Below are 15,984 nucleotides of genomic sequence, written 5' to 3'. Positions count from 1 at the left end.
ATCTTTAAAAAAAAAACAACTACTTACATTGCACAAGCACGCATTCTGTACCTCTAGCTCTGTTTTTTCCCTTGAGGCCCAGGATTCTATATCAAAGTGCCAGGTCTTCATCTCAGTCAGATACTCCAAAGAAATTTGGCATTTCATATGCTGGAAAGCAAATCTGCTGTGCTCTCGCTATTCCTGTTTATCTTGTTTGACTACAATACATCAGCTTCGTTCTTCATGCTGAAGCTCCTCATCTTAGTCCTCATATCCTTCTGATGATGGAGTCTGGTTCATTCTTCCATAAGACACTGTTTGTATTATGTGCTTATTGTTAAGCTCTGTTAGTAACACCTGAATCATCCTGTAAATGTGCATATTCAACAGGCTATTGCAGTAATAATGTTCTTCTAATTGATTCACATTCTTTCATCAAATATATATGTTTATAAATATACACTGCCTCATTAAAGTCAAATTTTATTCTTTTAGTATTTGCCATATTAGTATCTTCAATGTCCCCTCATGTTACCAAGCCTTTCTTAACAGCATCCACAGGTTCACCTCGTGACTGTGCCTGAACATTTCAGGCACACCTTCAGGGCTGATACACATGTGTATAGATAGACATGCTCACACACACACACACACACACACACACACACACAGGGATACACACTTCGTGTTCTTTCCTTGTGCATAACATCCTTTCATGAATCTGCAGACTCTGTAACAGCTGTCTGGTATCAAGTGTATATTCACTCATCCTATTTCCAGGCAAATGTCTTCTAAAATCCTTAGAATTTCTCAAAAGGTATGTCTTGTTCATATGCTTATGAACGGACTGATTACTTGGCAGCTCCTAAGCAGCTCCAGGTTGGGATTGGGTTGTAGCAGAAAGATGAAGGCATAATGAAAGGTTCTGACTGTCCACCTTACACCTCAGCACTTCCAGGGAAGCAGCGGGGGTGGGGGTGGGAGGGAAAGGAAGGCGAACGCTAAGTGGATCACCACTGGGCAAGAACTGAATTAGTCAAGCCAATGGAAAGATGCCTTTATGTCAGAGAGCTTCCAGGTGGCAGAACACAGGCAGGTTCCCGAGGGTGAGTAACATGGCGACACCACAAAGCCCTTCTCACAGTTTTGTCCTCTGAATAGCTTTGTCTGAACTTCAGTGATACGACAAATGGGAAAACTCATGCTTCCCTGAATTCTGAGAGTCCCTCTCACAAATGAAGCAGGAGATTGCAAGAGCCATGTTTAGCTATAAACAGGTGGGCTCAGGTGCACAGGCAAAGCTATCCGGTGCTTGTGGTGATTTCTACAGCAGGTGAGAGGTTGTCTTCAGTACCAAGCCCTCAAATTGTGGGGTATGATGTCATGCCCACTCAGACAATGGCAGAACCGGACAGATTAAAGGACACTAAGGTAGTGCCTGCTGCTGGCAAGAATGCCTTACATATCTGAAATGTTGGAAAACATTCCTTCCAGGCAACAAACACAAACGTCTTATGTGCCTGTTCCATTCGTGTGAGAGCAGGCAAGAGCAGTTCAATCCTGTATCGGTGCGCTCACCTTTACGCAGCATTTTCAACTAAGCTCTTATTTCCCACTCGACCCCTGTCCACATGAATCAGAGTTAAAAGTCCTGCAAGAGTTTCACACATATTTCATTTACAGAAGGCATTGCATTGCTTAGCATACCTTCCACTGCACAGACCGCAACTTCTTCAACAGAAAACACCATGTGATTCACTTGTATGTTTCATAGTCAAGCTACAAGTGAAAGCACAGAGCCCTACACACTGCTGAATAAATGAGGAAAGAGTGAACTTCAATTTCTCTTGCCTGAGTGAATGAGTGTGTGTGTGTGTGTGTGTGTGTGTGTCTGAGAGAGAGAGAGGCGACTTCGTACAATAATGCATGGGAACTTACAGTGAATAATAACCTTGGAATTCTAAGTCAAGAATGAAGTATGTAATTAAGACACTTGAACCTTATGTCATAGTCACAGCTTCTTCGCTATCTAGTTCATAGTTTGAAAGGTTCAAGTTCACAATGGTTTGGTCTCTGAAGAGACCAATAGAGTTGGAATGTAGAGGGTATGTGTAGGAAGAATCACATGGTTAGACAGGAATGAGGGAGACACACACACACACACATACACACACACACACACACACACAGAGAGAGAGAGAGAGAGAGAGAGAGAGAGAGATGAGAAGCCAGTCCTGACTTAGTGTTTCATGGCAAGCCCTTAGGAGAGGCACTGTTGGAGGACATACTGCAATGATCTACCTATCTCCCGCTGGGCCCACTCCCAAGTACTATCATTGGGTGAAGTTTTTGCTGTCTTAGTACCATCAGCTTTGGTTTAGTAACATTCACTTCCAACTTTGGGGACTAAGTGTTTACACGAGCTTCGAGCAAATCATGCTCAGAGCACAGGAGATCACCCTCATAGACATTTGTTATGATTTGTTGTAACACTATTACTAGTAGAAATGTTATTAAAAGTTGAGGCTGCTATCCTCATTTTATGGATGAAGAAACAGGCTTGTGGAGATTGTTTTACTCATGTTCCAATGTGAGAAATCCCATGATGCTGACTACAGGAGGAATGCGCTGCTCCACTGCTTTGAAGTTAAGACACAGTCGTGGGGATTTTTCAGCCAGAGAACTCTAAGGGAAAAGTACAAGAGCCAGTGTCAAACCACAAGACTTCCTGGTTCCCTCTCTGACACAACAACTGCCAGTGCTCAAAATCGACATCTGCTCTGACTCGATCAAGGACAGTGTCTGACTAAACCACTCACTGATCCGGATCAAAATGTAATATGAGAAACAAACAGCCTCTGAATTTGTTATGCCATTGAGATCTTTGAATTTTTTAATCAGTGTAGACTCATCTTGACCAACCAACTCCAAAAGACATAAATGCAACACCAAAGCTTGTTTAATGTTAAATAATAAAAACAGTGTTTTTCAAACTCTGGGGAGTTTAAGAGAATAGATATTTAAAATTCATCAAAAATCTCCATGACTGAAGGACACTGAAACAGTGGGAATTCAGACACGCCTGATAATTACATAAAAACTTAGACATATGAACACAGAAAAGCGACCAAAAAGAAATTCAGTTTGCAATGGTACAGCAAACAGAAACTGGAGGCAGATGAGCAAAAAGACATTATGTAGCCAACACACATTCCAGCAACATAGTCTGAGTCAGAACCAGCAATTGACTCATTATTCATCAATGCAAATCAGAAGAAACGGGGTCAGAAATGACAGACACATTATCCTAAAATAGAGTTGCATCTCCAAATTTCAGACCCAGGGTCAGGGAAAAGTCAACGTATGTCACCCAGGACAAGACCTTTTAGATCAGTAGGAGACTTAAGAAGTCTACATCAAAGAAAACAATCCTTATTTGATATTCAACTATTTTTCACGTGTAATCATCATTTTAATCGACACAATCCTATGTGCACAATAAGGCACACGCCCCAGCACTGGAATTTGAACTCAGTTTTACCTGCACTGAAGTTGCGTGTTTCTAGACATTAGACTAAGTGGCCCCACTGTGCACAAAGAGAACATTGAGCAGTGTGTGGGCTCAGCATCCTACATTAGAGCCAATCCAGCAGAAGACAGAGTCAAGATCACAAATTGTTAAAGGGGTAGCATGGACCCCAATCTACTTAGCAATACATGAAATATACACATGGCAGGGAGCCAAATGTCTCCTTTTCCTGATCTCATCCTATAGGGATCAAGGACATGTGCACATACACACACACACACACACACACACACACAGTATCTCAAAGACACACCGAGATCAGTGTGGCAGAAAGTTTCCAGATGAAAAGGGGATTGGATCATGTTTCACGACAGCCACTTCCTGATGTTCCCCGTGGGTCTCCTTCCTCTCCAATGTGATCAGCAAAAGAACAACATATGAGTCTCCAGGTTGAGAAGATGAGTACAGTAGGATGAAGAACCTTACCTTTCTTCGAGGTGGAGTGGCATTGCCATTCACATGTGGCCTAGCCCAGTGGCCATGGTGAGACACCTGAGAGATATCTGTGCTTCTGAATTGTCCTATGAGCAAAAACTCTTTAGTGGATGATGGTGGCTAGTGGAGGTACAAGGATCTTAATGCAGGAATCTAGCTTTTCCTGTTTTGGAAATATTATCAACAAGCTATTTATTCATTTACCAACCTTCATAAGAAGCACAAGGGAATTTGATTTGATCTGTCTTGTCACTACTCTGACCCTGGCTATCTACAAGTTTATTTTCCAAAAATACTTAATCTTTGGAGAAAAATTCACCTCCTTGCCTGCTTACTTCAATGGTTCAAGAAGTTTAAGACCTATATGTTTAGCCTGGCATGATCCCCTGGTGGCTAAACCCTTGTCTTGCACCCACCAGGATCCTATATAGGTCCCAGTTCATGTCCCCACTATATCACTTCACATCCAACTCCCTGCTTGCGGCCTGGGAAAGCAGTAGAGCAAGGCCCAAAATCTTGGGACCCTGCACCTGCGTAGGAGACCCTGAAGAGGCTCTGGGATCCTGGCTTCAGATCAGCTCAGCTCCAGCCATTGTGGCCACTTGGAGAGTGAATCATCGGTTGGAATATCTTCCTCTCTGTCTCTCCTCCTCTCTGTAAATTTGTCTTTCCAAGAAATGTAAATCAATCTTTAAAAAAAGCTTATATGTTGTTTAGAGTAGAGCATGATTTACTCTGGAGTACTACGATTATGATAATGATGATGGTGATTGTGTCATTGATGTCTGCAACAACATTTTCTACTATTTCAGATGAGAAAACTGAAGTTTAAGCATTTTATATAATACTTCCAAGGTAAGATCAGCAATAATCAGAAACAAATAAGTGCAGAGTTCAACATCATTTGCTCTTAGCTCGTTTGCAAGGCTCATGTTCTTTTGAGAAAGTCATGTTGAATGTTTCACTTTAATAGAAGATATTGCATATTAGGTCCAGGTATCAAGCGCACTGCCCCTTAGGCAAAGACCACAAATCCCCTGTGATTCGCAACACCAGCTGATGTGACCTTGTGACAGTTTGGAATTGTTCCCACCATAGCAACGCAGACTTTTACAAAAGTGACTTAAATACTTTATAACACATTTTACATATGGTAAATAAGAAAAAAAGAAAAGAAAATGAAACTATTCCTAAGTGATGATGTGTGGGCAGATAATGAATCACTGAAAATAGACAGAGATCATTCCTAGGAAAGACACAGAACATTTACACCCCTCACTGTGTCATGGAGCCCCAGACTGACGCCCTGACAAATCCTGACTGACCAGGGCAGGGATGACCTCGACTCTCAGCACAGCAGTAAGACAAGTTCTCCATGTCATAATACAGTTGGGAGCATTTCCATGAAGCGTGGCAAAGCCAGCGACAGCCCTCTCCCACGCATCTGTGATAGCGTTCCAAGCCCTTTATGGGAACGTGGGCACAGCTCACAGCAGCAAACTCCCCCTTAACAGCCTTCTATTCACATAATGGGTGGTTCACAGCATCAGAAGCTCCTGCCTTGAGAGGAAAGACCAGACACAAACTCTGCATATTCTGCTTGGTCTTATTTTCGCACATGACCACCAACAATGGCTTAGACAGCAGCAGTACATTCTGCTTCCCCTCTTCATAATAATAATAATAATAATAAGAAGAAGAAGAAACAGCTACCGTATCACTGATTTCCAGGCCTTGTTCTCATTACCTTATACACAGCAGTTCATTTGATTTAGTGCTGACAACATGGGACATATTTATTTCCTCCATTTCACAGGTACAGAAAAGGAGACCAGAACTAAATAACTTGATCACCAAAGTCACATATCTCAAGTGGGGTGGGTGCCTGATGTGTTTGCTGTCTAGTTAACAATATTGTGATGCCACTGATTTTAAGAACTGCCCAGAAGTTAGGAAATTGACCAGCGTTACAGGGTATATTTGGGCAATCGTGGTGAGAATCCAAAAGTCAATGCCCTTGATGACTGCTCCTGTTTCTACTAGCTTGTCACCCAGTGTGTTTTCCTTGGGGCTCAAGTTCTGTGTGTTCACTGATTCTGCCCAAGGAATGCACAGCTTCATTTCATGTTTCCATACCCCAAACCTATAAAATTTCTTACCTCTTGCTTGGTATTCATCATTTATAATCCTACCATGTTACAAACTTAATACCAAATAAGAATTGTGTTTTTCAAATTTTCTTAACATATACACAGTAATTTCTTTCCCCCAAATTTTTCTTTATCAGAGAGAGAGAGGTTCTATGTGTTGACCCACTCCCTAATGCATCAGCCAAGTTGAAGCTCAGCAGATCCAGGGAATCCATCTCCCATGAGGTTAGCAGAGGTGTAAATATTCGAGCCATCACCTGCTATCTCCCAAAATATATATTGGCTGGGAGCTGCAATAGAGATGGGACCTGGGATTTTAATCTAGGTACTCTGAAATGGGATGCTGGCATTTCAAATTGCATTTTTAACTGCTATGCTTCATACCTGCCCCTACAGCTTCATATTGTTTATGAATTTTATTAATTGTAAATTAGAGAAATAAAAAGACAGACATACAGAAATAGATCGCCCATTGGTAGTTTCATTCCCCCAGATGGCTGCAACGGCAGGGACGAGGCCACAGCAAAAATAACAGTCATAAATTCCATCTAGTTATTCCATATGGGTAGCAGGGTCTAAGTACTTCAGCTGCATGCTTGGACTCATCAGTAGGAAGCTGGATTAGCCCATATGGGCGCCAGTTCTAGTCCCAGTGGCCCTGCTTCCCATCCAGCTCCCTGCTTGTGGCCTGGGAAAGCAGTTGAGGACGGCCCAAAGCTTTGGGACCCTGCACCCGCCTGGGAGACCTGGAGGAGGTTCCTGGCTTCTGACTCTGGATCGGCACAGTGCTGGCCGTTGCAGTCACTTGGAGAGTGAATCATTGGACAGAAGATCTTCTTCTCTGTCTCTCCTCCTCTCTGTATATCTGACTTTGTAACAAAAATAAATAAATCTTAAAAAAAAAAAAAGAAGCACAGGTGGGACTGGGAACAACTTTTGAATGGGATGCAGACTTCCAACACAGCATCTAACTGTTGCATCAAACATTTCCCCCCTGTTATTACAAGAAATAAAATGACTAAGGTCAAGAAGGTGAATACAGTATTCCACTCTTCTAACTGAGCTGGAGAGGATGCCACTTTATCAACACTCTATTTTGAGACAAGGCTGATCTTTAAATAGCTATGATTGTATAAGCAGCTCAGAAAATATACTATTTTAATAGTCTATAATGCAAAGTATGTTTCTAGTTACATTGTGACAGTGATAATTTATCAGTCAAGGGTACATTCTACTGATATATTTTTTAACTTTCATAATTTATAAGAACCTGCTCTAGAAGATCGGGCCATATCCTCTGTCTTGACAATCCAAAATGAGCAGTGAGTGTAACGACCCGGGAAATCAGCTCCGGCTTTTGTTCATAGTTAATCTGCCCATTTATCTTCTCTTAAATCCACTCTAGGAGTGTTCTCTACTCACAGAGTTACTGCGCAATCCATTTACTGAACACTTGATAATCTTGGTCTCCATTCGTGGCATGTTTTACATTTTGTGTCTCTTTTTATTGTCCATTGTTTGGGGCATCTCCACAGACTGGTTACTCAAAAGGCATTCTTCGCAGCATATAGATGGTGTAACCCAGTTCATAATGGTTTGACACACAATTTTTCAAATGTACTACAGTGGGGAAAGGAATATAAACTTGATTGAAACCGCACTTTGGGTTCTGGATATTGACCATGCCCAAGCTAAGGACCTTAAGGTCTGGCCCTGTGTCATGGCCCTGTGCTGTAACAGGACTCGCAGCAGGTTCCGAGGTACCCGATTTCCTCTGCCAGCCTTTCCCTTTGCCATTTTCACTGCAGTGTTTTCACAGCTTTGTTCTCCAGCCAGAATCCTGCAGTCTTTCCTTGTGGATGTGATGATTGATTCAGCTTACCTTTTGCTTTCTTCCATGCCAGGAAAGGTGTTTCCTAGAGCAGCTCTATTTGTGAGCACAAAAGACACACAGTATCCATCCCCATGGTGAATAGATCCATTCTTATGAAACAACAATACCTACTGAGCCCAAATGCCCGAGGCCACCACCTTGCCGGGTAAATACTTACACTCAGCGTATTTCTGAAGCTGAGAAAATTCCGAGGGGCTGAGATGGGCCCATTTCTCCGGGTTCGTCATGGTGAAGGTGGGGTGCTCTCTTACATACCAGGTGTAGGAGTTCCTACTCAATGACTGTGCATGGCAGGGCTTGTGAGAAAATACACCAATCTCTCAGAAGTTTCAAGGTGTCCACATGGAACTGCTGTGGGTGTCTGCGGTTTCAACAGCCTGTTAAGGTTCTGAAAAAAAGAAAAATAACATAATGATCAAAAGCTCAGCATCACAACATGAAGGAAAAACCAACGAGTTTTATAATGTCAAGTATTCTGGTTGTTGCGGTAGCTTGGGTAGTGAATCATTGGATGGAAGATCTGCCTCTCTGTCTCTTCTCTCTGTGTATCAGACTTTCTCATGAAAATAAAATGAATCTCTAAAAAAATGTTTTTTAAAAATGGTCAGGCATATAGCCTAGTGGCTAAAGTCCTCGCCTTGCATATACTGGGATCCCATATGCGTACTGATTCTAACTCCAGTGGCCCCACAACCCATCCAGTCCCTGCCTGTGGCCTGGGAAAACAGTCAAGGTTGACCCAAAGACTTGGGACCCTGCACCTACATGGGAAACACAGAAGAGGCTCAGGGTTCCTGGCTTTGGATTGGTTCAGCCATTGGGGCTGCTTAGGCAATGAATCAGCAGATGGAAGATCTTCCTCTCTGTTTCTCTTCCTTTCTGTATAGTTGACTTTCTAATTAAAACAAAATAATTTTTTAAAAATGCTTAAAATATCAAGTATTTTCATTCCTAAATAAGGTATTTCAATGCAACTTTTAGTACAATATTCTATCTTTAACTGTTCATTTATTTTGCAATGAAATTTTGTATACCTTTCCTGGTGCTTAATTATAGAAACAAAAAGTATAAAACTTTAAGAAATGTTTATAAACTTAGTTTCTTAAAAATAAATAATTAAAATATTCTGTTTTAGAAACTCCACATTTTAAAGGCAAAGCTAGCTATTTTAACAGATTGAGCTAATAAATTCTTTAATAATTTGAGACTATATATAAATGCAGAGTCAGATTATTAAGCTAAATAGATCCAACAGCCCACTGTATATGCAATTTGCTGGCTTACTGGATTCCCAGCCACTGGTCGGAATCATGCTAGGTCACAGCATACTAGTCTACAATCATGCCAATGAATTAGGAAGTCTTAGCAATTTTTCCTTATAATCATAAATTCTACCTTTCTACTTTTTAACAAATCGCGATAAATTTGCTAGTGAAAGCAATCCCCAATGTCTGCATGACTTGCTCAGTAACAGAACACAATTGTAGTTTGTACCCTTCTTGCAAATCAACCCATCGTCTTCTGCAGCTACACCTGCACAATGCAGTGAGCGCCACTGAGCTTCAGCTTGGTGCCAGAAAAATCAACCAGACAGATTCTCTTTAGAGAAAAATGCAATATTTAGGAAGAATAATGTGGTGAGTGAAAGAATGTCACTGAAGGCTTGTTTATGTAAGTGTCACAACTGACATAGCAGGATTGACATAAGTGAAGCTCACTTGACTTTGGGTCAAGACCTACCTCCAACCTCACCCCAACTCATCCCTCACACAAACATCAAGGGCTTAATCCTGTGTCCTCTTCCTCATCTTGAGAAACAATTGGAAACAGAGCTTTTGAGTCTCATTTGTTCAAAATGTCTGCTCTCAGCTTTATAGTTTACTGTTTAAAGATGCAAATGATCAGAACCTGAAGATTCTGGTGTGTTAAAGGATCCAATTGCTGACTCTCTTTTCTTCCCACTGAGGGTCGCTCTCAAGCATTTGTGGAAGCAGTGAGAAAGAGTGAGAACACACTATGCATACTTCTCCATGTCATTCTCCCGTTTTCCACCTGCTGACTTCATCCTGCACTTTCGAATTTGTCCTAACTCTGCCTCTCTCCAGTTACAAGCAGTTGCTATCAATAATGTAGTCTGGCCTCTCTTCTGCAAAGAAAGACAGATGATTCAGCTTCAGTTGGTACACTGTGCTCTGCCTCCCAGAGCTTTACATGTTGAGTGCATTGATTCAAGGACAGGGAGAAAGTAGTTCTCTCCAAACCATTATACAATCATTGATGATCGGTCCTCGTTTGAGCCAGACTCTGGCTCTCTTGCACCTTCCAGAATCCAGTGATATTCTTGCCACAAAGGGTTAAATATCCACATATGCCATGACGTCACACAGAAGCCTACATGGATATATGACTATTTTTGCTAACTTAATATTTTAAGAAAAATGAAAGTTGAGGAATCTGAAAGCAGATCTACTATAGCACACAACCATTCCATTCCAAGAGATTTACCCAAAAGATGAGAGATCAGCATGTGAACGAGTTATCTGTAACCTGTTTATAGCAGTCAGCTCACAACAGATAAGATGTAAAGTCACCACATTATCCATTACCTGATTATTGTATAAAAAGATGGTGATACATGTAATGATGGAATTCTACTCAGACATTAAAAAAGGAAAAGAAATCCTATCTTTTGTAATAAGAGAGGCAATTTGGAATCATCATTGAAATCAATGAAAAAAGTCCGTTTCAAAATGACAAACTTAATGTTTCCCCTGATTTGTGGAAGGTAATATGCAGAATACAAAAGAAATGCCATGTTTATGAGTCAAGTTGACAATCTGAGATTTAGTTATTACTTACAGAACTTACCTATACTTTTGAGAGATTTATTTACTGGAGGGTTAAGATTATAACATAAATGGAAAGTATGTGACTAAAATCAAGCAAAGTCAGAAAGGAAGAAGGATTGGTAGGAGTAAGAGTAGGGTGGGAGTATGATTACGGTCTTACAACTGTGTCTATGGGGCAGATGTTGCAGCATAACGGGTAAAACTTTCACCTGTAACAGAAGCATCCCATATGAGCATCTATTCAAGTCCCGATATTCTAGTTCTGATCCAGATCCTTGCTAACATGCAGCAAAAGATGCCCTACATGCTTTGGCTCTTGCACCCAAGTGGGAGACCTAAGGAAGCTCTTGGCTCCTGGTTTTGGCTTGGCCCTTCCCTGGTGATTATGGCGATTTTGGGAGAAGGAGATGAACCAAGAGATGCGTAATCTCTCTCTGTCTCTCCCTCCCTCTCTCTGTAACCTTGGTCTCTCAAATAAATGAAACAATCTTCCAAAAAATGACTATAGGAACTAAATGGAATGTGTTCACCTTATTATACACTACATTTTAAAAGTCTCTGGGTTGCAATCAGTTTTGTTAACTAAACCCCTAAAACCTTGTGCCAGACAGTGATGGCCCTATAGAAAGTACAAACACAGATCATAAACAGAGGACAACTTTGCTTACTGCAGCCACATGTTGCTTCATGGAGAACTCACCCTGTGCCTGACCCAGCAGCCCTGGTATGCTAGCTCATTCAGTCATACACCTCAACATTGACTTGGGCACTCAGGTCTTCCCTCTGACTGGATTTTGTTACCTGAGCCAGAGACTGCTAATCACCCACTTGACATCCACTTTTCTTAGCTTCCTTGGGAATAAAGCCCTGATTGTGTGGAATAAAAATGTAACCCTCCAAGTGACTGCATTCCCCGCATTCCTTGCACAAAGAAGTGGTGGAGGAGAAGCTAGCAGAGGCAGGTCAGTTCCAGTTAGGGGAACAACAGTGTCCTTGCAGCCATTTCTCTCCCCAACCCCAGCTTCAAGGCTGACTTGCTAGCTTGGGAGCTGGAGTTGCTCACATGATAAGAGCTAACTTTCACAAGAGGTGTTCTGTGTGAAGGATGCTAGAGCTGCAATCAACAGACCCAGTAGCCAAACAACTGAGTGTGGAACAAATTCAGTCCAACATCTGTTTCAGTGATCCTGCGAGGTTTTACTGGGGGTAGAGACAATGGACCCATTAGAGCCACAAGCCACAGGGATGCTGCTTCAAGGAATCCTATGTTTGATACAGAGGTCCTCAGGATTACCCTGAAAGCAACCCAGCAACGAAAAACAGACCCAGAACATTCTCCTCTTGGCAACTTGGGGAAAAATGTCAGCATTTTCATTCAGTTCTTTTCTCTCATTTGTGCTGTTGCTTTTTAACTGGCCTGTTAAACTCTTTCCGAAATATGAGCAATTGCCAGATTCCCTCATGCTTTGGCCCTTGCGTGTCATAACCCAGGATCGGAGCAAAGACCCATCTAATTATTGGTTCATAAACTATTTAATGGCAATACTCATGGGGTTCACAATGTCTTTATTTCTCCGAATTCTGGTGCAAGAGACAAACATGAAATAAAACAACTTGGGAATTTGATAACATACTGTGGCAACCAAAAGACATTACAAAGCAATGGAGAGAAAGTGTCTTCTAAATGTGCAATCTGAAATGGAATGCCCAGATGAGGCCTTCCTCATAAGTTATCATTTTTGTAAAGACAGAAAGCAGATCAGCTCACCAGTCTTTATGAATCTGAATTTCTCCTAAGTGGCCAGGGCACATCTCTAAAATCTTACCCTTGTCAAACTTGCACCAGTTGAGTGAAATGCCGCATGTGTCACAAGGACTCCCAGGGCAGCTATCCTTCGTGTCCCACAGTTCCGCCTGTTCATGAATGGGCAGAAAGAACGCAGTATTCAGCCGGGATTGCCCAGGGTGCATTCACAGATTTCCTGTTCCCCTGCAGGAGACTTTCTTTAGGCACCTAAATGAGTGCCAGGAGGGATCCACTCTGCTGCCTTTTACAGAGCAGTCTAATTCTGGCTTTCTCATCGAGTCGGCGGATGTGCCACTTTGCTTAGTTGGTGAAAAGAAATAATTACACTGCAGTAGCTGAGGAAGGTTCTTTAGCCCTCCATGCCTGAGTGAAAATTTTTCCATAATTAGCGAAAGGATCTGTCTCTCCACAAGGAAGCCAGAGAAATGATGATGATGGGTGGATGTGGAAGGTCAAGCAAGTGTAACAAGCCAGTAAGTGGTCCTGACGTCACGCAACACCAAGACTTGACAAACAGTGAGGGACACTGAGAGGGTGTGGGGGCACATGTAAGGTGCTCAGTGATTGAAAATGCTAACTGGGGCTCAAGGGTCACTGAAGGCAATCAATGGAGAAAAGATTCTAATGGAGAGAAAGGATGCAGATGACGTTGAAGTAAAGTAAAATGAAATATCATTCCCATGTACTGATCACTAGATGGATATTCATTTAGCCATGAAAGGGATCCTCAGCTTGAGACCTGCTGCTGCACAAGGCACTATGCCTGGCATGGGGGGCATGACCAGGCTGAAAAAAATGTGGTGTCTGGATTCTCCACGTTCCCTGACAAATACGCATTTTCTCCCCCCGCCACAACTCTTTCAAATAAATTGATAAAATTCTTTAAAATACAAAAAGCAAAAACACTGCTGCTCTACCTTTGAGAGAAAATTGACCAATTGATTGTAAAGGCTGCAATGTAGCTGGCACTCTCTGCTTCTCGATGGAACTCAGTCTAGCCTCTGGACAAAGGGTACAATGTAAGAGTCAATCACAAAATATATCGGCTTTCCAAAAGGGATGTGACTTAGGTGTGCCCTCCGGGACGGGGTTGGCTGAGAACTTGTCAGCTCTGCATTGGGGATGCTCCTGCACTTCTCCTTGCGTTTCACAGCCTGGATACTCTCCCTGCCCAACCCTGATGACTTCCCCTGTTTTTCTTATCTTCAGTAGGAATAATTGTCTGATAACCCTTTACACCCATACTATGGCTTGTCCCAAACAAAACCCATGTCACTGTGAGACAACAAGAAGGTGGAAAATTCCATTCCCATAGTCAATAATCTGCAGAAGCAGGGCTGTTGGTGCTTAATTAGAATTAGATGGAGTCAGAAAGGTGCCTCCCCGTGTGTGCATCAATATCTTTGTAAGAAGAGAGAGAATGACCCAACAAACCTTCTTTTCTCACCACGGGATGCTCACTACTGTACCAGGACCCGCCATGAAGATCCTCACCGGTGGCAAGAAGATGTTGGTACCACACCCTTGAACTTTCAACCTGTGAGCTTGTCGATTACTCAGACTGAAGTACTCACTTACAGAGCAGAAAATGGGCAATCCCCAGGTCCGAGCTGTGGTGAAGCATGCCATTTGCCAGGATGCAGCAAGAAGCACACATAGACCGGACGTGGCGATGAGGAATATAGTGAGAGGATCACTTAGGACGAATGGGGTGGAGACAAAGAACTCTCACAGAGGCTGGCACGATACCTTCCACAAGCAGGAACTTACTAATCTGATTGTGTATGTAAGGATAACTTCAGGAGACTAATAGGAGATGCTATGGTTGGAATACTTTTCTCTCTAGGATTCACTTTAAAAGCTATTTTCCATTGTAAGAGTATTAAGAGGTGAATACTTTGATGGGTAAAGAGACCATAATCCTTCCACAAGGAATGACAGAGTAAGAAGGACCTCACTCAGCACTGGCACCTTCATCTTGTGTTTTCTAGCTTTCATAACTGTACATTTCCACTCATTACCCAATCTCGCCCATTCTTGGGCATTCTGTTACTGCAGAGTGAAACTGACAGAGACAAAGTTCACAGCCTTAGAGAGCAGGACATGTCCCTCAGGGAGAGATGCAGTGGGCAGGAAGTAGGATAACAAGCCCTCTGATGTCAACTTCTTCCAAATCTTCAGTCATCCCCAGTGTCTGCTGATGAGCAAACAGAAGTCTAAGATGAAGTCTAAGGGAGAGGGATAGGGCTGCCCGTGAAGTGGGATCCACAGAACAGTGAGAGTGCTTATGAGGGAGGGCTGAAATGGAAGCACAGTCTGCAGGAGTGTAGCGGGGAAAGATGGCCCAGACAATGCTCTGCTGAGAGAGGAAAGGTATAAAGATCTCCCACACCTCAATCCTCGTCACGTCCCCAAATCAACTAGAACAATACAGGAAAGACAAAGAAGAGGGGAAGCATTTGGCTTATCGGTTATGATGTCTGCCTCATCCGTCAGAGTGCCTGGTTTGACTCCCAGCTCTGGCTCCTGAATCCAGCTCACTACCGATGTCCATATGAGGAGGCAGCAGTCGGCAATCCAGATGGGGAGACATAGGTTGAGTTCCTGGCTCCCAGTTCCAAGGTGGGCATTGTCGGTATTTAGGGAATGAAGTAGTAACTATGAATCATTGCTGTCTTTGACTTTTCCGCACCTCTCTCAAATGAATGCTTAAAAAAAAAGGTAATGGAAAGCAGAAGAATACTTCAAGGATGGTATAGAAGGCACTTTTCAAAGTTGCTAGACAAGTAAATAAACTGAAGAGCGAAGCATCCATTATCACTGGGAATTGGTGACCCCAAGCACAGCAATTTGCTTGAAATGGTGAGGCCAGATCACACACAGACACAAGGTGGGCCTGAGTTCAGGAAATGGCTGTGAATGTCACCAGCCGTTGACAGGTGCGACTATGAAGAGTGAGGAGACAAAATAACTCTCCAGAGGGAGGTGGGAAACCTGGGAAGTTGGATTCTGTTTGAGTTCTGTAGAAATTACAGAAGCACATTTCACACTGATTGAGAATGATTTCCGAGTGAGAATGATTCAAACTTAGGGGAAAGAGAGAAGATTCCTCAATGTCAGACAGCAGGAGGAATAACTACAGCAAACAAGGGAGGAGAGCAGACACAGGCAGTGCTGTGGACTTAGTGCTTTAACGTGGTAGATCAGAGACGATGTGTTCTGTCCTCTCAGTGAGGTGTGAGATTCCGTGGTCACCTGAGATTTCAGGCAGGGATGGC

The 15,984-nt window shown here is 42.6% G+C and overlaps 1 protein-coding gene across 1 annotated transcript in view; it reads right to left on the bottom strand.

The window, feature by feature from the left end:
* DGKB (diacylglycerol kinase beta) overlaps positions 1–15,984 on the bottom strand; it is a 633,251-nt gene that overhangs the window by 560,038 nt on the left and 57,229 nt on the right. Inside the window, exon 2 of the mRNA XM_036493711.2 lies at positions 8,208–8,438. Within this exon, the coding sequence (XP_036349604.2) occupies positions 8,208–8,277 (70 nt within the window). The 5' untranslated portion in view covers positions 8,278–8,438. The remainder of the gene's footprint in view (positions 1–8,207; positions 8,439–15,984) is intronic.

Source organism: Ochotona princeps, chromosome 20 (assembly GCF_030435755.1).
Source record: "Ochotona princeps isolate mOchPri1 chromosome 20, mOchPri1.hap1, whole genome shotgun sequence".
Classification (NCBI taxonomy): Eukaryota; Metazoa; Chordata; class Mammalia; order Lagomorpha; family Ochotonidae; genus Ochotona; species Ochotona princeps.
The sequence above is the reverse complement of the archived record's forward strand: the minus strand, read 5'-3'. Positions and strand labels throughout refer to the sequence as shown.